Source organism: Peromyscus leucopus, chromosome 13 (genome assembly GCF_004664715.2).
Source record: "Peromyscus leucopus breed LL Stock chromosome 13, UCI_PerLeu_2.1, whole genome shotgun sequence".
Classification (NCBI taxonomy): Eukaryota; Metazoa; Chordata; class Mammalia; order Rodentia; family Cricetidae; genus Peromyscus; species Peromyscus leucopus.
In genome coordinates, this window is record NC_051074.1 from 51,668,162 (window position 1) to 51,693,207 (window position 25,046).

General features: G+C 41.1%; 1 protein-coding gene and 1 non-coding gene across 9 annotated transcripts in view; one reads left to right on the plus strand and one right to left on the minus strand.

Annotated features, from left to right (window-relative positions):
- The window catches only part of Raph1 (Ras association (RalGDS/AF-6) and pleckstrin homology domains 1), an 85,398-nt gene that overhangs the window by 39,757 nt on the left and 20,595 nt on the right, over positions 1 to 25,046 (plus strand). For 5 of the 8 annotated variants that reach the window (XM_028856383.2, XM_037210352.1, XM_028856387.2 and 2 more), the window contains exons 5-13: positions 1,275 to 1,355; positions 9,421 to 9,495; positions 16,818 to 16,895; positions 17,429 to 17,588; positions 19,056 to 19,177; positions 20,356 to 20,421; positions 21,728 to 21,871; positions 22,816 to 22,926; positions 24,818 to 24,916. In XM_028856383.2, the coding sequence (XP_028712216.1) occupies positions 1,275 to 1,355; positions 9,421 to 9,495; positions 16,818 to 16,895; positions 17,429 to 17,588; positions 19,056 to 19,177; positions 20,356 to 20,421; positions 21,728 to 21,871; positions 22,816 to 22,926; positions 24,818 to 24,916 (936 nt within the window). The remainder of the gene's footprint in view (positions 1 to 1,274; positions 1,356 to 9,420; positions 9,496 to 16,817; positions 16,896 to 17,428; positions 17,589 to 19,055; positions 19,178 to 20,355; positions 20,422 to 21,727; positions 21,872 to 22,815; positions 22,927 to 24,817; positions 24,917 to 25,046) is intronic. The other 3 variants (XM_028856384.2, XM_028856385.2, XM_028856386.2) reach the window with 3 other exon arrangements.
- On the minus strand, positions 2,191 to 2,296 carry LOC114682494. The gene has a single exon (XR_003733050.1). It is a non-coding gene; the product is annotated as a U6 spliceosomal RNA (small nuclear RNA).

Genomic DNA, 25,046 nt, shown 5'->3' on the forward strand with positions numbered 1-25,046 from the left:
CATAGAAAAGTGGAAAGTTTTTATCTGACCAAGCATATGACATGAAGGCAAAGCAGAATTAGGTATCCGTTCCATAAGTAGTTACTTAAATATTCCATAGATACTCAGTGCCTAGGCACTGCCCTGGAATATAGAGGATAAATTGCCCTTATCAGGGACTGGAGAGAGAGCCCAGTGAGGTAAGTGCTTGTTGGGCAAGCATGAGAAGCTGAGTTCAGATCCCAAGCATCCGTATAAAAACTGGGCATGATGATACAGGTCTGTAACTCCCGTGCTGAGGGCAGTGATTAGGTGGATCCCAGGGGGGTTGGTAGCCAGCCAGTGTTGTCAAATCAGTGAACTCCAAGTTTAGTAAGAGACCCTGCTTTAGCAAGTAAGGTGGAGCATTATTGAGGAAGACATCAGACGTCAGCCTGTGACCTACATAGGCACACACGAACCCAGCATCACACATGCAAGGTCATCAATAACACTGAAGATTGATTTCAGAATGCTTAGCAACTCGAAGGATGAGATCTTTGAGGGGAAAGATTGCAGAGAAGTAAGGAATTAATGAACGGCTAGGAAGTGGTAGAACTGCCGAGTATGGGTTCAGGAAATTTGGCAGGATGGAGAACGAGGCAAGAGGAAGGTTAGCCAGGAGAGCTGAACATTTTGTGGTCCCTTTCTGACCCCGGTGGGTTAATGTGATTGAATCCTGGAGGAGGGATGGGTCAGACTGAAACACACATAGCTTGGGGGGAGGCTGTTTCATATATTTATTCCTATAAAACTTGAAAGGATGGGTGGGAAAATAGGAATTTAGTAGAGAATACACTGCTGGCTGAGATGTGATTTTCTTTGTAAGAAAGAGGTAAAGGGAAAGCCAGAGCTTGAGGAATGAGGACTCAGCACAGGCTCTGAGGGGATGACTAACTGTGGGAGGAGATAAATAAGGTCCTGCCAGTGGTCCCGGGCAAGCAGAGGGTCCTTAGCATAACCTGCTTCCGGCCACAGCACTGCTGCTTGTTAGTGTTGGCGCAGAGCTGCATCGTCCAGAAGTGAAGTAGGCCATCCTGACTTCACTTGATGAGGAGTAGGATCATCTGGTTCTTAATTTTCTAATTTTCGTGTAAAAGAATGGACAGTGAGATAATTGCATGCAGTTTTTTATTGCTGTTTTTGTTTCGTTACTGTTTATTTCATTTCAGTGACCCATTTCTCTCCCTGCATGATGAAGAGCTGCTCTTTTCACCTCCATTACCTATCATTTTTTCCTTCCTCCATTTCCACAGCATGCTATTTCTCTGAGATGCCCCAGTAAGCAGGCCAAGCACCACTCTGACGTCACAGAAGAGCAGGCTGAGCTGACACCTGTAAGTTCTGTAAACACATCGTGGGGTTGTTTACATATCAGTGAAGAAAAACAGATTCATTAGAATTCCAAATGATGATGTCTGATCATATAATAATGTCAGTTTTTCTCTTATTCAATAAACTTAATTATTTTAAAAGACTTCTAAACAAACAAACAAATAAAAAAAAACCCACACCAAAATTAACCAGACCCAAAGTTAGTGAACTTCCATACAGTTAGAGTAGGCATTTGTAATGGGAAAGCCACGGAGCTTTACATTAAATTTTACAATTTCATTATTGAATATATTTTATGTACTTACCCATCGCCAAAAAAAAAAAAAAATCAAAATTCATGGCAGGCAGAAATAGAAAAACAATTAGCTTTATATCCTCTTTAACAATTCATGTCCATTACCTGCATTCAGTCCTTCCCTATCCCCTAAAATTTAACTTTTTGCGTTCTTTATTCATGTTATACACACATGTGCATTTGTTTACCTATATACACATTATTAGCCGGATTCTGCATATGAGAGTGAACATGCATTTTTTTTCTTTCTGAGATCATATATATTATATATACATTCTAAGCCTATTTTCCTGCAAATTTTTTAATAGCAAATACATATATCACTACCCCTTAGTAGGAATATCAGATATTAAAATAGTCTGTAGGAAAAATCAGAAGGAAATTATTACTAAGAACACACAGGAAGATTTTTAAGCTCTTATAGACTTTGCATGTCCTTTAATTGTAAAGATACATGTCTGAAAGATCCCATGCCCTACGTGATGGTCAGGGAGATACATCAAACTTCCCTTGCCATAAAGACTTCTTCCCACCCCCTGAAGGGGAATATGGAACGCTGCATGGACTTGTGTGTCTTCCTTGCACAGAGGCCATAATGACCCCTCTGTCTTGTTCCAGCGTTAGTGTATGTGCTGCGAAAGTGAGCACTCTTGAAAATTTGTTAACTTCATTTTTCTATAGAGCTGAATAGTATTCCGTTTTATAGATGTACCAGATTTTTATCATCCATTCATCTGCTGATAAACTAGATTGTTTACAATTCTTTGCTATAATGAATAAAGCAATAATAAACATGGGAATACAAATATCTCTGAGGTAGGGTGTGGGGTTCTCTGGGCATATGCCTAGGAGTGAAACACCTGGGTCATAAGATAGTCTATTTTCAAACTTCTGAGAAGTCTCCAAACTGATTTCTACAATGGCTATATTAAATTACACTCTCACCAGCAGTAAACGGGGGTGCCTTTCAACATCCCCCAAACTGGTTGTCATGCTTGTTGATGGCAGGCATTTTGATTAGGGTGAGGTGGTATCTCAAGAGTAGTTTGTTTTGGATTTTGGGTTTGTTTGTTTTGGTTTTTTTTGAGACAAGGTTTCTTCTTATAGCCTTGGCTGTCCTGGATCTCACTCTGTAGACTAGGCTGTCCTCGAACTCACAGAGATCCACCTGGCTCTGCCTCCCAAGTGCTGGGATTAAAGGCATGCACTGCCACTACCACCACCACCACCACCAGGCTTCAGAGTAGTTTTAATTTGCATTTCCCTGACGGCTAGGGATATTCAACACTTTCTAAAGATAATTATTGGCCGTTTGTATTTCTTTTTTTGAAAACGGTCTTTTCAGTTAATTTGCCCATTTGTTGATTGACAGTTTTATTTCCATAGTGTTTGATTTCTGCCATTCTTTGTAAGTTCTGGATATCAGCCCCTGTCTGGAGTGTGGCTGGTAAAGATTTCCTTCCATTGTGTTGGCTGTCTGTTAGCTGTGCCGAACTTTTTATTTTCTTGTAGCTCCATCTGTTGGTACTTGAGATTAGTTCCTGTGTTGTGTTCTTTTACGAGGTTTTGCCATCCCCAGGGTCCCCAGGATATCACCTGTTTCTTTTAAAAGTTTCAGTGTTCAGACTTTAAATTAAGGTCTTTGATCCATCTTGGATGGGTTTTTGTATACAATGTGAAAGATATAAATATAATTTCATTCTTCTGCAGGTAGAAATCCAATTTTCCTAGCACTGTATGTTGAATTTTTTCAAATAAAAATGAAACCAAATTTAAAAGAAAATGAGCAAAACCAATAGTCACCTTCCTAGAACAGTGCTGTTGGGTATTAACACTCTCTGTAGACTACCGACAGAAGGGATTTGTGTTGGAAGCACTTCTTCAATTCTGCCTCTAAGGGCTTTCACGAGCTTCTTCAGACACTGACGAGTTAGCTGTTCTTCAGGGCGGGTTCACGAAGTGCGGTGTCTCTTCCACACCGGTGCCTAACTAAATCCCTGGTCTCGGGCTGGTGTCCTCCTTACCAGGCAGTAGCTCCCAGTCCTTTTAATCCCAGCACCCCTTTTGAAGTAACATAATTTGTAATACCATCTTCACTACCCCCAACAAAACTCACAGCTAACATAATCTACCTACATTCCAACAGTATCAAAAAATATAATGTCTTAATGCCTAGGATGAAAAAAATTAACCCAAATAATTTGTAATAAGAATATTTAATACATAAATGTTTGGCTGCCACTATTGAAGGGTGTAAGACAGTAGGGAAAACCGACCTCCTCTTAGTCTAGAATTCTCACTGAAGTCATCAGGAGTGCATTTGCTGATGAATACCCAGGAGAGGAAGAGTGCCACACGAGCGACTCCCAGAGCTGCAGTGTGCCCCGAAAGTGACAGGCATGACCTAGGGGTGCGGTGAGAAGAGGGGAAGTGACCTTAGCTGAAGCAGGGATGCGGGGTGCTGAGACAGTCACAGTCCGAGAAGGGACAGTGGGAAGGTCTTTGCCTTCTTCTTGCCTTAGCAATACTGAGTGCTGGGGTCGTAAGCGTTCCCCATCTTATCTGGCTCCTGAGATAAGTGTCTTGCTGTAGTTACAGAGGTTAAGTGAGATGGGTTAGTAAGAAATGATTTTTTGAGAGTTGATTTTATAAAACATAACAATTCTCATTGTAGTATACTTAAACAAAATAATAGGAAATATTTTTAAACAGCTGTACTAATGAAGCTCGGAGAAATCCCTGCATTTCATATTTTTACCGATACAGCCTTTGTTCTTAACTTTGTTCCGAGGAATTTCCGACCCGGGTGTGTCTGACGCCGGCTTTGCCAGGCGTGACGTGGCAGCGCTTTCTTTGAGCGAGGGTTCCATTGGTCAGGGTCTCACGTCATTATAAACAGTTTATAAAAAAGGTTTTAAAGGACTCCGTGGAGGGTAGGGACAGCATGGTTAAGAGGAAATGTGAGTATAAGCAAAGCACCATGTTGATATGCACGAAAGTTAATCCAACCCATTATATTTGATATTCTTAAACAAAATGGAAAGTACAGAATTTCCTCAACCTATTTCATAAGATGAAATGCTCCAAAATTATTGAAAATTAACATTATACAAGATTACTTTGTGTTTATATGTAAAATATGCAAAGTTGTTCATCTATATCATTTTCCATGGAAGGACATAAATGTCTTGTGGGATGGGTTGGGGACTTTTATGCAGTATTGTGCCATGCTTTAGGACAGCTGGCATTTTCGATTTTCTTCTCAACAGATGCTTTTAACCCTTCCTCTTGTCTTTATTGTGACTCCCAAAACACCCTCACCATTTTCTGAGATGCCAAGTTAAGGACAGTACTGCACCCCGAGAACCAAGTATTTGCTTATTTTTTCATTTCCTCTGCTCGTCCATCCTTTTCAGCCTCCTTCTCGTCCTCCAAGACTGTGCATTTTTTCCTGAACACTCTCCTAAGCCCCTGACTTTGGCATAGGGTCTCCCCGCTCCTCCTTCCCGTACCACCTAGCACACTGCGTTGTAGTCAGTGGATGATGCAGGGCTGTGAGGGAGGTGCAGGCCAGGCAGAATGGGGAGAGCAAGTACCAAGTGCCTGCCCCGGCTCCAGGCTTGAGGTTAGTCTAAAAGATGACTGAATAGACACAGGGAGAGCATGCATGGAAGAGAAAAGGAAAACGTATAGGCCTTGGCTAGCTAGCTGGCCATTCATTCATTCATTCACTCATTTAATTTGGTTTTTCAAGACAGGGTTTCTCTCTCAAACAGTTGTGGCTGTCCTGGAACTCACTCTGTAGACCAGGCTGGCCTGGAACTCACAGAGATCTACTGCCTCTGCCTCCCAAGTGCTGGGATTAAAGGCGTGCATCACCATCACCCGGCCTTTTATTAATTTTTTTTTACTTTGATGTGTTTGTGTGGGCATGTGTGTCACAGTGTGCATAGGGGGTTCAGAGAACAGTGTTGTGAAGTTGGTTCTTCCCTTCCACTTGCATGGGTTCTGGGCACCAAATTCAGGTCCTTAGGCTTTCACAAGTGCTGAGCCATCTCGATGGCCAAGTGTGATTGTTAACTAGCAACACGTGCCGGGATACCTAGGCGTTAGCTGCATGCACACTCCTTTACATCTGTCTTCAGTGAGAAGGCGCATTCCTCCTTCCTTCTGAAAGCGGGACTTAGGAGCGGTGTGCGACTGAGGGCACTGAAGGGAGGGAGACGGGTAACGTAGGCACCGATTTAAAGGAGAATTTCTTTCAGCTTCTGGGTCCTAGGTGCATGTCTCCTGTTACCCGCGCCTGTAGTTTACATAGAAGGAACCTGGATCTGCCCTCCCTTAAAAGGTCCTGGCGTTCTGCTTCTAGTGAACCATGTCCTGTTCTTCAGTAAAAACTTAAGCTTATTATTTTGCTTCCAGAGTATTGCCCCCACTAGCAAAGTACATTACAGTAGTACTTTCGTTAAGTCAAAATTTTATTATCTATAGTAATCACTAAAAAGCATTATGATAATATATTTTTGGGTCTTTTTTTTAACCCCTGAGATCCAAACTATGGCTTTTTTTTTAAATATTTTAAAAATGACTTTGTGTTTAGGTGTTGTGTCTGCGTGTACGTCTGTGCACCATATGCATGGCTGGGGCCTGTGGAGGTTGAAAGAAGGCATCAATTCCCTAGAACTGGAGTTAGAGACAGTTGTGAGCCACCATATGGGTCCTGGAAATCAAATCTGGGTCCTCTCGGATCTCTGTGAGTTCGAGGCCAGCCTGGTCTACAGAGCAAATCCAGGGCAGGCTCCAAAGTTACACAGAGAAACCCTGTCTCAAAAACAAAAACCACTCAATTATTAAGTGGGGGAGAGGAGAACGTGCTCATGACGCCACACTTGTGGAGCAGCCAAAGAACAACCCCTTTGGGAATTGGTTCTCTCCCTCCAGGATGTTTTAAGATAGCATTGCTCTTACTGTCTCCCCCATACTGTATATTCCAGGCCCTTATATTGTCCGAAAAAGCCTGCCATAGGAGTGCTGGGACCACAAATGGCCATCTAGCCTTTTACCTGGGTTTTGGGATTCACTCGTGTGTGTGTGTGTGTGTGTGTGTGTGTGTGTGTGTGTGTGTGTGTGTGTGTGTGTGTATGCGCACGCGCGTGCAAGCACTTCCACTGCTGAGCCATCTGGTCCCCTGGATCTGTCTCTTAAGCAACAACCAGAATATTTTCTGAAAACCAGGTGCCAAAATGTTTATATCTGATTGCTACATTAGAATTCATGTCTGGAGTTACATTTCACCAAGTCATAGCTTTTGTGGATGGCATGAGGCAAATTTCATTTTTTTAAAACTTGAAATGCAAGGCTAGCAAGATGGCTCAGTGGCTAAAGGCACCTGTCACCCAGCTCTGTGACCTGGGTGTGACCCCCAGGACGTGCATGGTGGAAGAAGAGAACTGGATTCTTGCAAGTTATCCTCTGACCTCTACTCTGTAGAATATGTACACCAACACACACATATGCCATAGAGGCCCCAAGACATATGTACATACATGTCCACAAAATAAATACAATTATAAAAAAAATTAAACTTGAAGTATGGTTACATGAATATTGATATTCCACTATTTGGGGCTCTTTTTGGAAAAGTAACCTTTGGAAGATAAATTGAGATGTCTTCAAGGAATTACTTTCTTGGGCTGGAAAGATGGCTAAGGGGTAAAAAGCACTTCTTGTATAGATGTGAGGACTAGAGTTTGGATCCCTGGAACCCACATAAATGCCAAGTGGGCACGTAGCCTGCCTGTAGTCCCGGCCACTGGAGACAAAGAGGATTCCAAGAAAAAGCTAGCGAGCCAGACGAGTGAAGTCAATGAAAGACCCTGCCTCCTTACAGAAGCTGGAAACCAGCTGAGGAAGACACCCAATGTCAGTGTCTGGCCTCCACAGGCACACATACATGTAACTACAACATACACACATACCTATACCTGGAGACACAGGCACACACTATACACACATTGCTTTCTTCAAATCCATGCTGTGTTTTACATATTTGTGTAAAAATATTTTTTTCTTGTGTAGAAGACAAAATAATGAATGAGAATAGTGGAAGTTATAGCTGACATTTTTAAATTTTGCTTTTTAGTCTTTATACTTTTGTTTTCTCTCTGGTCTGGGCTGAGCAGTAACCTTAACCTAAATCTGAGTTTTCAGAAACTTCTGCCTACCTACAGTTTTACGGATGAGATACCTAGCCTTCCTCTTTGGGAGAACTGTAGCACATAGATAAATGAGGGTCTAGGAGTAATTGACTCAGTTCTTAATGTTTGTTCTTTTTAGTGGTGATCATGAGGAATCCCCTTCAGCACACACTGTTAGGTTTCTTTTTGTTGTTTTGGGGGAATGGATAAGAGGGGCCAGTTTTATAGGCTCATCTTAAACCAAAAGGAACTTTGGCAATACAAACAAGTACCATGTAACAGACTGAACGTAGTGTAGATCCGAGCTAAGTTAAAGGTGACATCTTTCATAGTAGTCTTCCAGTCTTGAAGGAATATGCTGTATCATCTATGTGGACTTGTGTCTACAGGTCTTGTATCTGCTCATTGGACTTGTTTCCAAAGAGCTTTGTCAGAATAATTTGATACTGTTAGATTTATAAAATATAACATTATGGAACATTTTCTTGGTACAGTACCTTCCATTCACATTCATTGCTTTCAGTGGTGAAGGTAAATACTAATTCAGATTTATTAAGGGACAGGCAAGTCCAATGATACACATACTAAACGGTCTCAGTTTAAGGATAAGTATAATACAGTTACATATGCTGGTACTGCAACGTGTTATTTATCAAGAGGGGCTTGAGAGATGAATCAGTTGTTCAGAGATTATACTGCTCTTCCAAAGAACCTGAGTTCGGTTCCCAGCACCCACACCAGGTGACTCACACCTGCCTGCATCTCCAGCTCCAGGGGGATCCAACACACCTGGCCCCCATGAACACCTGGACTCCCATGCACACACAGACACACAGACACATCATTAAAATAAAATGAATCTTTTTTTAAGTTACTAAGAAGGTGTAAATGGTGGTTAGGGACCATGTTATTTGTGTCATTGCTGGAAAAATATATTAATTGAATAAGTTTAAATCAGTTCAAGAGAAAAATATTCAGTGTTCATTTTCTATGAAAGTCCTTCACTGTGTAACACTGTCTTATAATGAATGGATTAATAAAATTTCACTGAAAACAAAAAGCAGGCAAAATACGTATGGGTGTTTTTCCTCTTGGTATGGCTCATTGAATTATGGGAAATGGCTGCCAGTTTTTCAAATGTTTCTGTTCTAAACACAGAATACTGTTGAAATCTCTGTAAACCTTTTACAGATTTTTTAATAGGAAGAACTATAGTCATCAGCCTTTGACACAGTTTTGTTTGTGCTCCGTGCACAGCCCTCTTGACCACTGACTTGTAAACCAGACTGGCTCTGTGATCTTTGGATATGTTATGTAGAGCCAGAAACCAGCAAGTCTCCTGGAGCACATCCACGGGCACAGACAGGCCTGCTCTTACTCCTTTCTGTGGGTGGTGGTGGTGGTGATTTGGTTTTTTTTAAATACTTTTTTCTGGATGGACATAGTTCATTTTACAAAAAATAGATATGAGATTAATTATAGAGTCATTCTTGCTCTGTTTTATTTTAAGCCACATAAGCGTCCACTGACTTCTCTCATTGCCTTTTGTTTTCTCTCTCTCTCTTCCTGCACAAGCACTCCTATCTGGACAGGGAAACCTCCCTTCTTCTGAGAAACATTGCAGGAAAACCTTCTCATTTGCTGACCAAGGTGACGCCATGTCCTCCACGTGCATGTAACTATTCACTGCCTGTAGACAGAACTTGATCTCTGGTTGGGATTGTATTCTCTGTATCTCTCTCTTATTCTGTAGTACCGCTGTCTTTAGTCCATGGTGCTTTTCCTCTTGCTAAAAGTAATTGTCTTCCTAAGCTAATGACTGTTAATATTCAGAGCCAAAAATATGTTCAGTAATTTCCACTTGTTTTTAACTTCTACAGATGCCCAGTGTTCTTCCAAGTGTGTTAAACTTTTTCTAGTGTAATTTTCTATTGCATTTCAAAGCCTAAAAACATCGCTTTAGTTTAACTTTTGCTATTAATGGTTTTATGCTATGGGTTTCTTTGGTAAGCTTTACAACCCTTGCTTACATTATTACCTCGGGTTTAATTACAACACATAATGACATAGACAGAGTTTTGATTTATATTAGCTTAGTCTTACTGGAAGAGAAGATCATAATGTGAATTTCTCGGTTTTCTACCTCAGTTTGATTCAGTTCAGCTGGATTTTGCTGGGATACTGTTTTACAACTTAAAATCTTTCATCAGTTCTCATTAGTAACTAAGTAACAGTAATCAAGGAGTCGAATGACTGTTTTCTTAATCATTGTCTTAATAATTATCTTATTTAAATAGCACAGTGTTAAGCTCAAGAATGCCAGATGTATATTTCTGAAGAATAAACAGTGTAGAGGCTATGTATGTTATTATACCTGAGAGGATTTTTTCTTTCATTTATTCATATTCATAGCATAAATTTTGGAGAGAAGGTAACTGACTAAACTCAAAATCCCTCTAAGAAGCAGCTCAAAGAAAAGACCCCTTGACAGAATAAGTAGTGAGACCTTTTCTTCCCCTACATTTCCTTTCTAAAACAAATCCAGAATCAGAAGCATAAAGGTAAGAGCAGTAAAGAAATGGAAGCAGGTTTCGTTCAAGTACTTTCTAGCCCAAGAGTCCACCATCATAGCTTAACTAGGATCTGTTCCAGAAGAGAGTGCGTGTGCACTGTCTCTCTGTCTGCCCCCTGCGTTTCCAGATAGTTGACAGCTGTTAGGGTTTCCTGACTATTACCAGCATCTTAATCACTAACACTTAAATCCTGCAGAAGCTCCTCATCGTCTCCCTGGGCCCACAACTCCCTACCAGTGACACAGGCTGAGCATTCTGACCGGCTGTCCTGGACTTCTCACTTAACATCTCAGATCTGTGATGAGCCTGTCGGAATCCTCAGAGTCTACTGGATTTCCCGTCTGTTCCGTTCCCTGGCCTCCGCCACACTAGCAGCCCCTTAGCGCTTGCTTACCCAAGCACTAGAGTTATCTAACTTTGTCCCTCATCTCTTTCTTACACTGTTCCAGATTGAGTTGAACGTTTCCCTTGCCTGTTTGTCTAGTCATCTGTATTGACCCTTGCACTACAAAGTAGACTAGTTAGTGTACAGCACTGTAAAATGGACACGTTCCTTGTAACAGTCTGTTATAAAGATTATAATAGCCAGGCACCGTGGTACACACCTGTAATCTTAGCACTTGGAAGATAAAGGCAAATGGATCAGGAGTTCAAGGCTATTCTCAGCTATCCAATGAATTCGAGGCCAGCCTGGGGCTATAGGAGACCCCCGTGTGTGTGTGTGTGTGTGTGTGTGTGTGTGTGTGTGTGTGTGTGTGTGTGTGTGTGTGTGTACGTACACATATGCATACACACACATAAAAATACCTAAATTATGTTAAGTGCTGTGAAGGGAACAAAGAAATAGAGGCTCCCGCGGAGAAGATAAACAATCCGTCTCACTGGTGGCGAGGCCAGAAAAGGCGTTTTTGGTAGGTGGAATTGAAGTTAAGTCTAAAGGATGAAAGAAGCCGGCCTGAAAAGAGAGGCATGTTCCATGTGGGTAGGCCCAGGGCCCAGGGGGTCCGACTTGAGAAGCAGCTAGAGTCTGTAGTGCTGAGACGACCACAAGACGACCATGATAAAGTGGAGCTACACATGCTTTACTTCGTACTGGTAAACATAAACAAGAGCCAGATCATTCGAGGCCTGCTCGGACCTTGACGTTTCTCTAAGTGCAGTGGAGGCTAGGGAGGGGAAGTCATCATCTGTTCAGTTCATATTCATTGGGTACCTCCTACGTGCCGATGTCTGTGGTCCTGGGAATTATAGGCAGTAAACCAGTTCTTCCCATGGAAAGAAGTGTACCTGGTAAGTCTGAGATTAAACGTGGTAGTAACTTCCCATCCCCTTCTGCCAAGGAAGCTGTAGTGCAGACTGAAATATGAAAGCTTTCTCCCTGCAGCTTAGAGTGCATTGGCAGTGTATCGGCTAGCAGCATCTGGGTTGCTAACCAGAGATAGCGCAGCGTAAGGAGGAATAGTAGTACCCCGCTTGTGCAGAAAGAAAGCTGAGCAAGAATGTGATTCAGTAGTGTGGAACCTAAACACTTAAGAACGGACTTGGGATGGCATCATGGGAGGCGGCACATATTCCTAACAACCCAGACCGCAGAGCTCCGATGAACCTTACTCTGAGGTTGTCGGTGCCCTCTATCAGAGCACCTGCCTCTTGGGAACTGTGTGTCCTTCCTTCTTTGGTGCTGGGCATTGAATCCTGAACCTTCCATATACCCACCATGTCCTCTGCCATTGGGCTCTCCCTTCAGCCCCAGGTATGTGTACCACGAACATACCAACCTACAGAGGAGTAGTCTGGCTTTCTACCAGCAAGCCTGATACCCCAGTTCCCAACCTCCAGATGTCTACCAGAGTTTAAGAACTATGCTAGTAGTAACCTTCGTTTTCTCTGCTTCAGAAAAGATGCTAAAATACTTTTACATTATGTCTTTAACAAGTACTTTTATTTATTGATACTCCAAAAGCCAAGGCTATAAACCATTAGGACATAGAAACTGAGATTATAGTATAATGAATATGTAGTTAACTAGTTAATAAATATGTGTATGATCTTAAGACAGCAATCTTTATGCATTGTAGTCGGCACAGTGACTATAATAATCACACAAGCCTTGTATCTTTGAATTTAAATTAGATATCATATACAACATAACTTGTGGTTCAGCAAATCTTAGATAATTAATGTTAGTTCTCTTGACGAGAGTTTAATATAATTTCATGATTTCTTCAGAGAAACAGTTAGCTATAATTACTTTGATTCTGGGCAGCATTATACATTAAAGCATCCAATGAATATTAGATTATCACTTCAAATTCTCTTTGAGTTCATTGGTTACTTTTTCATTGTTGCAGTCTTCCAGAGAAATTGCAAACCACTATTTAGCACCTTAATTTCATTATGTTTGTTCTGAACCTATAAAGTCTTAGTTTCTCCATGGAAGTCATTCACTGCCCCTCTCTCAGCAGCTGTAACTCTCTAAGTACTGATCTTCTGATCTTGACACCCCAGAGAATGTTTCACTCTGAAACGCAGCATTGGTTTTCATTTAATCACGAGATCTGTACCCTGTTTTTGTGCTATGTGCAAATTTGAGGAGGCTTGGCATTTGATGGCGAGTGATAGCCACACAGGAGTTTTTCAATAGAGAATGGGTTGTCTCTTGCTCTTTTAAGAGAAGAAGCAGGAGAGAAAGTTGTTTTTATATGAGTGAGGTATCACTTACTATGTTTAGGATAGCTGTGAGACAACATGAAGAAAGAACTAGTCAGAAAATACGGGGCAGAAGACTGACCATCTGAGCTGGTCAGCAGAAAATACAATGGAGGAAGCTTTGTCCTTTGAATTAGTGAACACAGGCTAGCGTTGCCTTTGTAAATAAACTACTGAAAGTCTTCCATGTGTTACCTAAACACATCACACAAATTTAGTGATCTGCTCCTTACTGCATAACACAAAGAATATATAAGATGGTTTTCTTTTTTCCAGTATTGCTATGGTTAAAAAAATACAGTATGGTTTAATTAGAAAATGCAAACAGAACCCACAGAGGAAGAGCATGAGGCCCAGAGGAAACGTGGAACATGCTACTTAATTGTTTTTATTTATAGTTTGTTCTAGTAGCAACGTTTAGATCCCACTGTAGCCAGTTCTGTTTGTTCAAGAAAGATTATCCTTGTAATAAACTTGAGAAGAAGAGACTAAAATTCACCTATTTTGAAATTTGAACAGCTGGCTCTTAAATTTGATGCTATTTCTATAGACCAGTTTATAAGGACCTGAGATGTAGCCCAGTGGTAGTTATTTGCTTTTCACATGCGAGGCCCTGAAAACAATTTTTAAAAGGAAATTATATTGACCAATTTTTATAGGTGAATTTGAATTTTTTAGGAAAGCTTTACATAGCTTTTTTGCATTAAAAAATGACTCCTTATTGGTGTGTGAGAAGTGTAATTTGTTAAACATTTGTGAATTGGTTACCCAGTTCTCTTACTGTTCAGTACTTGCAGTGTGTGGAGCAGGAACGAATCTCTGAGTTTAACGAAGCTAAACCTGTCATGGAATTGACATACAGTATACACTAAAGTAAAATGGGAGCATGCAGACACTAGTACTGTATGTATAACTAATAAAAGTCCAATGTTTACTTTTGTTTATTCTTTTGTAGACATTCTTAGAACAGTTTGTAGTTCTGACATGCTGACGTTATCATCCATTGCAATATGAGAAGCAATAGTCGCTCTGCTCTGAAGGCCTCTGTAGTCTGCCTAACAACCCTGTTTCCTTCTCAACCCTGACAACCACCGAACTCATTACTGCCCTTTCCAGAGCACAATATAGTTAGGATTTAATTGTATAATATGTCACTTTTACGGAATGAATTCTTTTATTTATTAACGTGTTTACAATCCCTCTGTGCCCTCTTGTTGCTTGATAGCTCATTTCTTTTTTAGTGCTGAATAATATTTAATTGCCAGGATGTACTTATTCTGTTAGCTTATTAGAGGTCATCTTTGTTGCTTCCAAGTACAGGTAATTATGAATAGAGCATATATAAACATTGTGTGCAGCTAATCGGAGTGAATACATAGAAGCGTGGTTACTGGATCATGTGGCAGTGGTACGTTTAAATTTGTGAGAATCAGCCAAATTGTCTCCCAAAGTGCCTGAACCATTCTGTGTTCACTGGTAGCGAACATCAGTTCTTACGTTCCACGTCCTCACCAGCATTCGGAGTTGGTGTTTTGGATTTGGGACATGGTAGTAAATGTATAGCTTTTTTTTTAATAACTTGCACTTCCCAAAAGACAAGAACTATTGGCCATCTTTTCATATATGTATTTTCTGGAGAGATGGCTCAGTGGTTAAGAGTTGCTGCTCTTCTAGAGGACGCACGTTTTATTCCCAATCCACATGGTGGCCCATAACCATCTATAATTCCAGTTTCAGGGAATCCAGTGTCCTCTTCTGACCTCTACAGGCAGTACACACACCACACACAAATACAAGAAGGCCAAACACCTGTACACATAAAATAAAAAAATGGCAAATTTATTTTTAAATATTTTATTTTTAGATGTTCATGTTTGTATTTCAAATATACAAAGCATTAATTCCAATTCAGTTTCTCCCCAATAGCCTTCAAATTTACTTTTCAGAGACATAAATGAAACTTGTAAATGAATACATTGGCGAATTTTCCTAATCTACAGCAGTCATTCATGCCAGTAAAACATTGAGGCAATGGTGAATGCTTTCTATTTTTTTTTTATTATATCAGTTACATGATTGTTTAAAGTATTTCAAATTTATTATAGAGCCTGGCTGTGTTCATCAACATTGCATATTTGGTGATTTACTTAATAATGATTTTGTTTTTCACTTCTAGAAGACTCCATTCTAGAAACAATTTTAATAATACCAGCTTAAGTTTCTTACAGCCTGTTTTTCAAAAAAAAAAAATTACATTAAATGTAATCTACATATTTTATGATGCTATTTAATCTTTTAGTCAGAGGAACAAATCTGTAATAGTACAAGAATTAAGTATTAATCCTCTTCATTATCAAAATAAAGTTCTTTGTTCTTTAACTGTTGGGTTTCCGGGCCCTGGTCATTCTGTTAATTCAGTGGCTCCATTCATTGAAAGGGATCCAGTTTCTGGACAGAAGCTCACTGCCTTCCCCTGCCCCCGTCTCTAGGCCACGGCAGTAACAGAAGCCTGTAAGGAGACACAGCCTAGGAGGGAATGGAGAGAAGAAGCCGTCGTAATTTTAGTGAATAGGAAAAAAAAAATCAGTAAATGGATTAGCTTTTTTTTCCCTCTACCCTGGAAGTGTTAGCTTTTTATGAAAACTAACACACATGGGTTGTGGGATTTGGGGCACAATCCAGAGAGGATAAAATTTGGCTGATAAAATTAGGTTTTCCTTTGTTTTTGTTTTTTAAACGAAGACATATAAAAGGATTACAGAAGATGGCAGTTATATGGATATTTAATGTTTTGTAACAGTATTCAAAAGCTTAGAAATAGAAAATAATCCTTTATAAACAGAAGTTTACTTATGTGAATTTTTTAAATTGGAAATTACAGCTACAGTGTTTATTATGGCCTATTGCTGGGCATTACCAGTAAGTATGAACTAGTGTAGAATACTGATGCTATTAGAAAAATGGACAATGCTTTGTTTTTAATTCTCTATAATTTTTACTATACTTTATAATAGGTTTTCTAAAGTAGAATTACTTACAATTGGGTTATTTGTAAAGTTACATTTAGCATTTTAAAAGAGCGCATTGATGGATTAATGAATTAGAATTTACTGACATGTTGTGTTGCATGATTTTCCAAATCAGTAAAACTTAAACTATAAGGCGACCTCTTATTTGTATTAGCCTGTTAGTGAGAATTAATATTAGTACCTATGCTTCTTATTTGTTAAGGGGTTTATATTATTGAAAATAAACTAGATTGGTTTTCTGCCATATATATTTTTACAGTGATATTAAATTTTCAGTGTAACAAAACAAAACTGTAAAAATCCTGCATGAACTCTGGAGGGGGTCTGAATGCAGAGGAGCGGTGTGGTGTAAAGGAAGGCAGGGGGCATCGGTCATTCTCTTTCCCCAAACCCACTGCTTGAAAGTCATTGGCTTTCCTTATGTTGACAGAATGGAACTTAATTACTGCTTCACGGATTTCTTTTTCCTCTGGAATATGGAATCTAATCTTACTCTCGCACCTGTTACAATATGTCCACTTCATTTCGTGAACACGGCCGTTTTAAAAATGGAGCATTATGTTCTTAGGGAGATTCAGTCCTAGCCCCTCTGAGGATGAAGCCTTCTCCGGTGTCCGCACCCTCTCGGCAGCAGTTGATCTGAAATGCTCTGTGTTTGCAGGAGGAACAGGCGGCGAAACTGAAAGCTGAGAAGATCAGAGTTGCCTTGGAGAAAATTAAAGAGGCCCAAGTCAAAAAGGTGAAAAGGTGGCGTGCGACTCTGTGGGGTCTGAAATGGTCACTGTGTTCCCGTTCCTTTTGCTTTGTGAAGGATTCTCTTGTTTCTAGATAATGTTCCCCTGGTTTATGGAAAGGTGGAAGTGTGTTCTTTCTGTTATCTGTTCATGTGTGGGTTTGTGGTGAGGTGTTCAGGAAAGCCAGCCTGTTTCTGGGCAGGTCCTGAGTGCCTGACTCAGACCCCTGCTTGTCGTACATCTGATCTGTCTTGTCACTCAGATATGAAATAAAGGCTTCTCGCTACTTTCAAAACAAACAAAAATCAGTAAGACAGAATCATCTTAGCACAATAATTTATATTTTAAAGGCTTAAAATTTATGTAGGCAGGTTTCTTGATATTCAGGTTTTACCTTTAATAGTAAGAGCAGCATAGTCATAATATGTCTTAATTTATTTCTAAAGACTTGAATCAGAATGCTATTTAACACTGGGGAAATGCTTTCCTGGAACACCATGTGTAAGTTGCCATCTAATTGCCTTTTTACCTGTTGCAGCTGGTGATCAGGGTCCACATGTCAGATGACAGTTCTAAAACAATGATGGTGGACGAGAGACAGACAGTAAGACAAGTGCTGGATAACCTGATGGACAAATCTCACTGTGGCTACAGTTTGGACTGGTCGCTGGTGGAGAGCATTTCTGAGCTACAGATGGGTGGGTAGTACGACTGCTTCGTTGCCTCTTAGTGTCTGTGTGACCCGAAGTCTTCATTTGATAGGGGCATCTTGAGACGTTTATGCTTTTCTTTCTATAAAATTATCAGGCACTTTATCTTATTTAAAATATGGCTTTTTAATATTTTTCCTAGTGTATCTGAAGAGTTCTTTGAATAAAAGATGAATTCCAGTTCACTTCGGGTTTTTAAAATGATTAAAGCAAAGTTTTTGGTTTTTTTGTTTTGTTTTTCCAAAAGAGGGTTTCTCTGTGTGGTTTTGGAGCCTGTCCTGGAACTCACTCTGTAGACCAGGCTGGCCTTGAACTCACAGGGATCTGCCTGCCTCTGCCTCCCGAGTGCTGGGATTACAGGCGTGTGCCACCATGTCCTGGCTCTAAAGCATTTTTTTAATGATAAACAAAATGCTTTTTCTTTGAAATAAGAGCTGCAGTCGGGCGGTGGTGGTGCACTCCTTTAATCCCAACACTCGGGACGCAGAGCCAGGCGGATCTCTGTGAGTTCGAGGCCAGCCTGGTCTACAAAACGAATTCCAGGAAAGGCGCAAAGCTACACAGAGAAACCCTGTCTCGAAAAACTAAAAGGAAGGAAGGAAGGAGGGAGGGAGGGAGGGAGGGGGGGGGGGGGGGGGGGAAGGAAGGAGGGGAAGGAAGGAAGGAAGGAAGGAAGGAAGGAAGGAAGGAAAGAAAGAAAGAAGAGCTGCATAAATACATTTACTAAAACCTGTTATGGAAGATTTTTACTTTTCCGTTTACTTATGTTATGTGTCTGGGTGTATGTACCTGCATCATGTGCATGAAGAAGCCAGAAGAGGGTGTGAGACCCTCGAGCACTGGAGGTACAGGGGGTGGTGAGCTGCCTGATGTGGGTGCTGAGAACTGAACCTGGATCCTGTGCAAGAGTGCTTGGTGCTGAGCCATCTTTCCAGCACCGATACTGTTAGCATTTACTGGTGTTTGTACAAAAAGCCTTTAACTCCAAGGGAGAACAAAGCACATCAACAAACCCGAAAGAATACTTTTAACATGCATTCAGTATTATTTCGTGTGTGCGCGCGCGCGCTCGTGCGTGTGTGCGTGCGTATGTGTGTCTGTGTCTGTGTGTGTGTCTGTGTGTACAGACTTTAGTCTGACACACACACACACCACCCTGAACCCACATTTTAAAAAAATCCAGTTGCAGAACCATGCATCTGTAATTCCAGCCCTGGGGGGATATAGAAAGGATGGCAGAGCTTGCTACCCAGTCAGGGTAGCTGAATTGGTGAGCTCCGTGTTCAGTGAGAGACTGTTTCAGAATGTAAGGTGGAGAGCAGTTGAGGATGATACCCGCCTTCAACCTTTGGCCTCTGCCCTCACAAAGATTCTGTAATTCTGATAGGCTTTATCTTGCCTTTTATGTAATTCTGGTGAATACTAACAAAGAGCTGGTATTTTATTTTGGAACAGAGAGAATCTTTGAAGACCATGAAAACTTGGTTGAAAATCTTCTTAATTGGACAAGAGACAGTCAAAACAAGCTTGTATTTATGGAGCGTATAGAAAAATACGCACTTTTTAAAAACCCCCAGGTAAGCCTGACTAACTTATAAGTGCTGAGTCATAGACTGGCAGACTATGATTGGGCATTGTAGCTGCAAACCCCTACAAGAGAGCATTCATGACTACTGAGGTGGACAGGAACTTGGGCAGGTGTTAGGCCTCAGGTTCCCAGTCCCACACAGGGTGAACTCTGATAGAAATGTAAATAGTTCCAGGGATCACTAGGTTTCTTCTCTGTAAATCCAGAGTTTGGTGAGCCCAGCAGCTCATTAACATTTGAGGCTCTTATTTCACCAAAGCAGGCCAGGGGGTTTTATCTAGCTAATTATTTTAATTTCTTTGCTGAATTACATAATACCTCTGTTTGTCATCTTTTATTATGACAATGTAATATCTGGGTTAGAATTCACAACACTTGTGCTTTGAAAATTAGCAGACTAAAGTAATGTGCTTCCTTATAGCATTTCCAGACATACTTTATTCTTTTTGTCCTCCTGCTTCTCCCCATGCCCCTCCCCTCCCCTCCCCCTCTTTCCCTCCCCTCCCCGTCTCCCCTCCCCCACTCCTGTCCGTCCACTTCCTCCCCAGTCGGTCAAGAAAAGCAAGAGCTCTGCACTAAAAGGCAGTCAGGTTCTACTCCTCAGACTAAGTTGTGGTTGTTTAATGAAGAATATATGTTAAGAAGTGTCAATGGGTCTTTTGTAATCATCATACTAATGATTACAGTTCAGATTTTAATTAAACCAAGCAAAGGAGACTCTTACAGCCATGGCAGAATTTGAGATTTCCTCTTAAAAAGCCAGAATATTAATCATCATCTGGAACGGCATGCTAGGTCCAGAATAGAACTATGCTGGCTTAGCATATCTCAGGAAACCTTTCCCGATTTCTTCTACTTAATTTCTAATGCTTTTGGGTATTTTTGTATAACAATGAAATATCTCAAAATACTTGCTGTTGCATATATTGTCACCTCAGAATGTGGGGGAGGGCGCTCTGTGGAATACTCCATAGCATGCGTTGGGCAAGGATGTCGGTGGATGAGGAACCTTTAATGATGATGCTTCCATGGAGGGAACTTCCCTCCCCTGCACACTGGCACAGCTGTGGAGTGGCCACTTCTCTAGAGCAAGTGATGTGTGTGTTTCCTCCCCAGGGAACGGCAGAGTGAGTTTATCCTTGCATTTTTGTCTCACTGTTTCTTTAGAATTATCTTCTTGGGAAAAAGGAAACGGTTGAAATGGCCGACAGGAACAAAGAAGTGCTGTTAGAGGTATGGTTCCCTCTCCCTTCCCGCACATTTGAAAGTGACGCGTTAGCATCGTTGGAAGTCAGCTCTGTCTGTGTGTGCCTGTGAGCCTCTAACAAATCTCTTACGAACTATTCTTTTTGCCAAGCAATGTTCTAGTGGATTAAAAGGAGTAATGACCTTTTAAGGGGTTCCAGATAGGAGGAAGAAAATATGGCTGTGCTGGTTACACCAGCTTTTCCGTCAGGTGGCCCGCAGTAGCACTTTCTGAGCAAGCATGGAGACGCGCTCCAGCCACCTACATGAGAGCCAGGCAGGGCAGTGTGCATTTGTAATTGAAGCAGGTTCCTGGTGTACACAAACCAGCTGACCTAGCCTCGGCGCTCTCGGTCAGTGAGAGTCCTTGTCTCAGAAACTTAGGTGGAAGGCAGCTGAGGAAGGCGCCTGACATCAGCCTTCAGCCTCCACACGTGGACGTGCTCATCACCACACATCCCAAACACGCAAAGAAGTGGGACTCAGTAGTGTTATATGCAACTCTGTAGAGTTCAGAGGGAAAGTCTTTTTTTGTTTGATTTGTTTTTTGTTTCGTTTTGTTTTGAGACAGGATTTCTCTGTGTAGCCCTGGCTATCGTGGAACTCGCTCTGTAGACCAGGCTAACCTCAGACTCACAGAGCTCTGCCTGCCTCTGTCATGACTATAATAAAGACTGTTTCCCACTGGGCAATGGTGACGTACACCTTTAATTCCCAGCACTTTGGTGGCAAACCTTTTTGTGGTGTGGTGTGTGTTGTGTATGTATGTACATGAGCATTTAGGATCACACATCCCTATCTGCAGACACAGGCTAGAGAAGAATGCAGTAGTCTTCTTTCTTTCTCTCTCTCTCTCTCTCTCTCTCTCTCTCTCTCTCTCTCTCTCTCTCTCTCTCTCTCTCTCTCTCTCTCTCTCTCTCTCTCTCTCTCCCTCCCTCTCTCCCTCTCTCCCTCTCTCCCTTTCTCCCTCAGTCCCTCTGAACTTGAAGCCCACCTTTTTAGCTAGATTGGCTACCCAGCAAGTACTTGCAGCCATACCCAGCTTTTTATAAGTGGTGGGATTCCAACTGTGAGGTCCCATGACACATTTTTATTATTAAACACTTTAGGATTGCTACGGTAATTCTAAAGTAAATTCCTGCTATGTTTAGAATAGAAAGTTCTTTCAGAAAGCTAGTGCAGTTTTCATACAAAACTGTTTTGCTTTATCTAGTGTTACGCATCTCACAGGAGTAGATAATTCATTTTCTGAAAATATAAGGATCATAAATCTTTCCAAATGATTTTTTTAAAGGAATGTTTTTGTGGAAGCTCTGTAACTGTCCCAGAAATTGAAGGAGTCCTTTGGCTGAAAGACGATGGCAAGAAGTCCTGGAAAAAGCGTTATTTTCTCTTGCGAGCATCTGGCATCTACTACGTCCCTAAAGGAAAAGCGAAGGTATGTCCCTTTTCTGCCCGTCTGTACTCCCGATGTTACACCAGCCCCTTTTACTCCATAGGAAGAATACTGTTGTGCCTGTGTCGGACATGCAGGAGATCATTTTGTTTATTCATCTATTGTAAAGAAGATCATTTTGTTTCTTCTGTTGTAAAGAAGAGGAACCTAAGAACTGTTCACTTCTCTGCCCATTAGTTGGCTTCATCTCAATTCGCTACCGTTTTGTTTTGTTTTGTTTTGTTTTTTTCCTGTCTGGATTTGTTGTAAGGGAGGATTTTATCCGTGTAGCCCAGGCTGGCCTCAGACTCACTCTGTAGATTAGGGTGACACTGAACTCTTGGTCCTCTTGACTCCCCTCTTCCACTTCACAGGTGCTGGGCTTACAGGTATGTATCACCACCTCAGCCAAACAGTTTTACTATTGGGGGGCAGGGGGAAGGTCTTGCTGGAGTTGTGGGAATTTCATTTAGGGAGAATGGCTTTCTAGGATTACATTGACTTCAATCTTGAGTAATGTGCTTTTGCTGAGGAATATGCTGTCATTCGTTCTTATTTGGGTTCAGAGCTGTCCTAAGCATTTACAGTATCATCCTAGTCCTATAAACTATGAGGGTCAGTTATTATTGCCTCTGCCTGCTCAGGGGTGACTCCCAGTTGAGAATCACAGTAGTAGAGGTTTGCATTATAGCCATTCAGCTACTTGATAGAGTCTTGTTTTTTCAAACTCAGAGTGTTGCTGTTCTCCTGTTAAAGTACCAGCATTTTAAATCAATATTCATTAGGAATTAGATATAACAAGCAAAGTAGATTGCCTTTTTGGTTACATTGTAGATGAAGAAAAATCTTATCATCTTACTTTCTACCTAATAAAGGTTTGGTTCTCAACTAAAAACCCTTACCTGGTGTGTGATACTTATTTATTTGCATTATTAAATTAATCTTAGGTATCTCGGGACCTGGTGTGCTTTCTACAGCTGGATCACGTCAACGTGTACTACGGGCAGGACTATCGGAGTAAATACAGAGCCCCCACAGACTGTTGTCTGGCGTTAAAGGTAACGCAGCTGCATCAGATAGAGGTCACTTGACATCTTAAAGTAAATAAAATTGCTGTGTCTGTGGAAAAGGATGGAAGGACTAGGGGTGCCTCAGCAGTTAAGCATTTGTTTCGCTCCATCCTAGCACCAGGGAGAGCAAGGGTAAGGGTAGAGTTTGGCCTAGCAGCTCACACCAATAATCCCAGCACTCAGGAGCATCAGGAGTCAAAACCAGACCCTGTGCTGGAGAAACGTTTTTTACAATAACACATGTATTTTTTGTGGTTTTCCTCAACTTTATCAGTAGACCCATCAGAGGGCACTGTTCCCAATTCAACACTCCCCTGCTTTCATCTAGCCAAGGAGTAATTCTGTCTCTACCATCCCCCCAGATTCTAGCCACACTAGTCTGTTGTCTATGCTGTTGTTAGGGAATTTCTTCTTTTTCAGTCAGACGTTAAGTTCCTCACACTAATTGTGGCCATGCATTAGAGAAGAGTGGACATGTTTTAGTATTTTTAGTCATCTGAATTGACGTTTATAAAGAAGATTCAGGAAGAATTACTGAGAGCAGTAGTTATACTTAGAGGCTCCATCTTCAGGACTCTCGATGTTACCTACGTCTGCATGTTTGAATCATACTTTTTTCTTGAGAAGTCTTAGTTGGGTTAGGGAGTGCCGTTTGTTTAGAAGTGGAGGTGGGATTCTGATTAGACAACATGAACGCATCGCTGAGGTTAGTTACAGAAGCAGCTTGGTTTGGTTTTGTTTTTTAACTTGACTTAGATTTTTTTGCTTATCTTTATTTTTTTTGAGACAGTCTTACAGTGTAGCCCATGCTAGCTTCAAACCTGGGCTCCTTCTGCCTCAGCCTTCGCAATTCCTGGGATTGCAGGTGTGTGTCACCTACAGTATCCAGTAATTCTTAAGAAGTTGACACAAGGTAACTTCAGCCAATGGATTGCAAAATAAAGTCCAAGGTCCCGTGGGAAACCCAAAGACCATGATAGCAACATTAGGTTTATAATACTGAGATGTTACATGTCTGCCACATTCTTGTTCTCTCAGTGTGTAGTAGAGTTTCCTCACAGCTTTCATAATGAGATTTTTCCTGTCTTAACTATTAGGAGGGATTTAGGGACAGTTGTGTTCTTCTATCTTAATGTTTTTCTCTTATTTTAACTTCTAATAAAGTAAATATTGCTGGGACATAGTAACCTTCAACACTGTCCTCTTGTCCCACCAAAGAGTTTGGGAGAGAGAGAAACCTACAGAGTATTGTTCCACCAGTCAGGTGTGACCCTGGACTTCTGTCCTGAGTATTGTGCTATATATATTCCTTACATGCCTGATGTAGTTGTTTACCCACAAGGAAGAACCTTCTCCTTTGCAGCTTCTAAACCACGATTTCCTGGGTAAACATTTCTTTTCCATTTTCAATCTTACAGACTGAGAATTCCACTGATTTAATCTTGATAGAGTTTTTCTTTGATATGTAAAAGGGAATATTTGAGAACTTCCCAAGTAGGAAGGTTTGCATGGACACCTTGACCTAAAATTTGACATGATATATACTTTATTTAAAAAAAAAAAAAAAAAGTATGGGCTGTTTTATTCCATTTTATGGTTGTATAAGAAGTATGTACTGAGCTGGGCATAGGGGTGCATGCCTTTAGTCCCAGCACTTTTGGGAGGCAGAGGCAGGCAGATCTTTGTGAGTTTGAGGCTGGCCTGGTCTACAGAGTGAGTTCTAGGACAGCCAGGACTACACAGAGAAACCCTGTCTCAAAAAACAAGCAAGAAAAAAGTATGCACCATTTACTATTTCTCTAAGACTGTAACTTCTCAGGGTATGTTTAAGTACCAGTTCCCTAGAAGACTTCCCTGGATTCTGCCTTTCCTTATGCAGCACCCACAGATCCAGAAGAAGTCTCAGTATATCAAGTACCTCTGTTGTGACGATGTGAGGACTCTGCATCAGTGGGTCAATGGGATCCGAATTGCAAAGGTACCTTTCCTTTTCCTTGGAGGCTGGAATAATGAAGGGTTAGTTAGACACTTGGGATTGTTGATGGTGGTTCTGGTTGTTGCATGCTCATCATTTGCTAGTGTCTAGTTTCCTCAGGCCTAAGGTCATG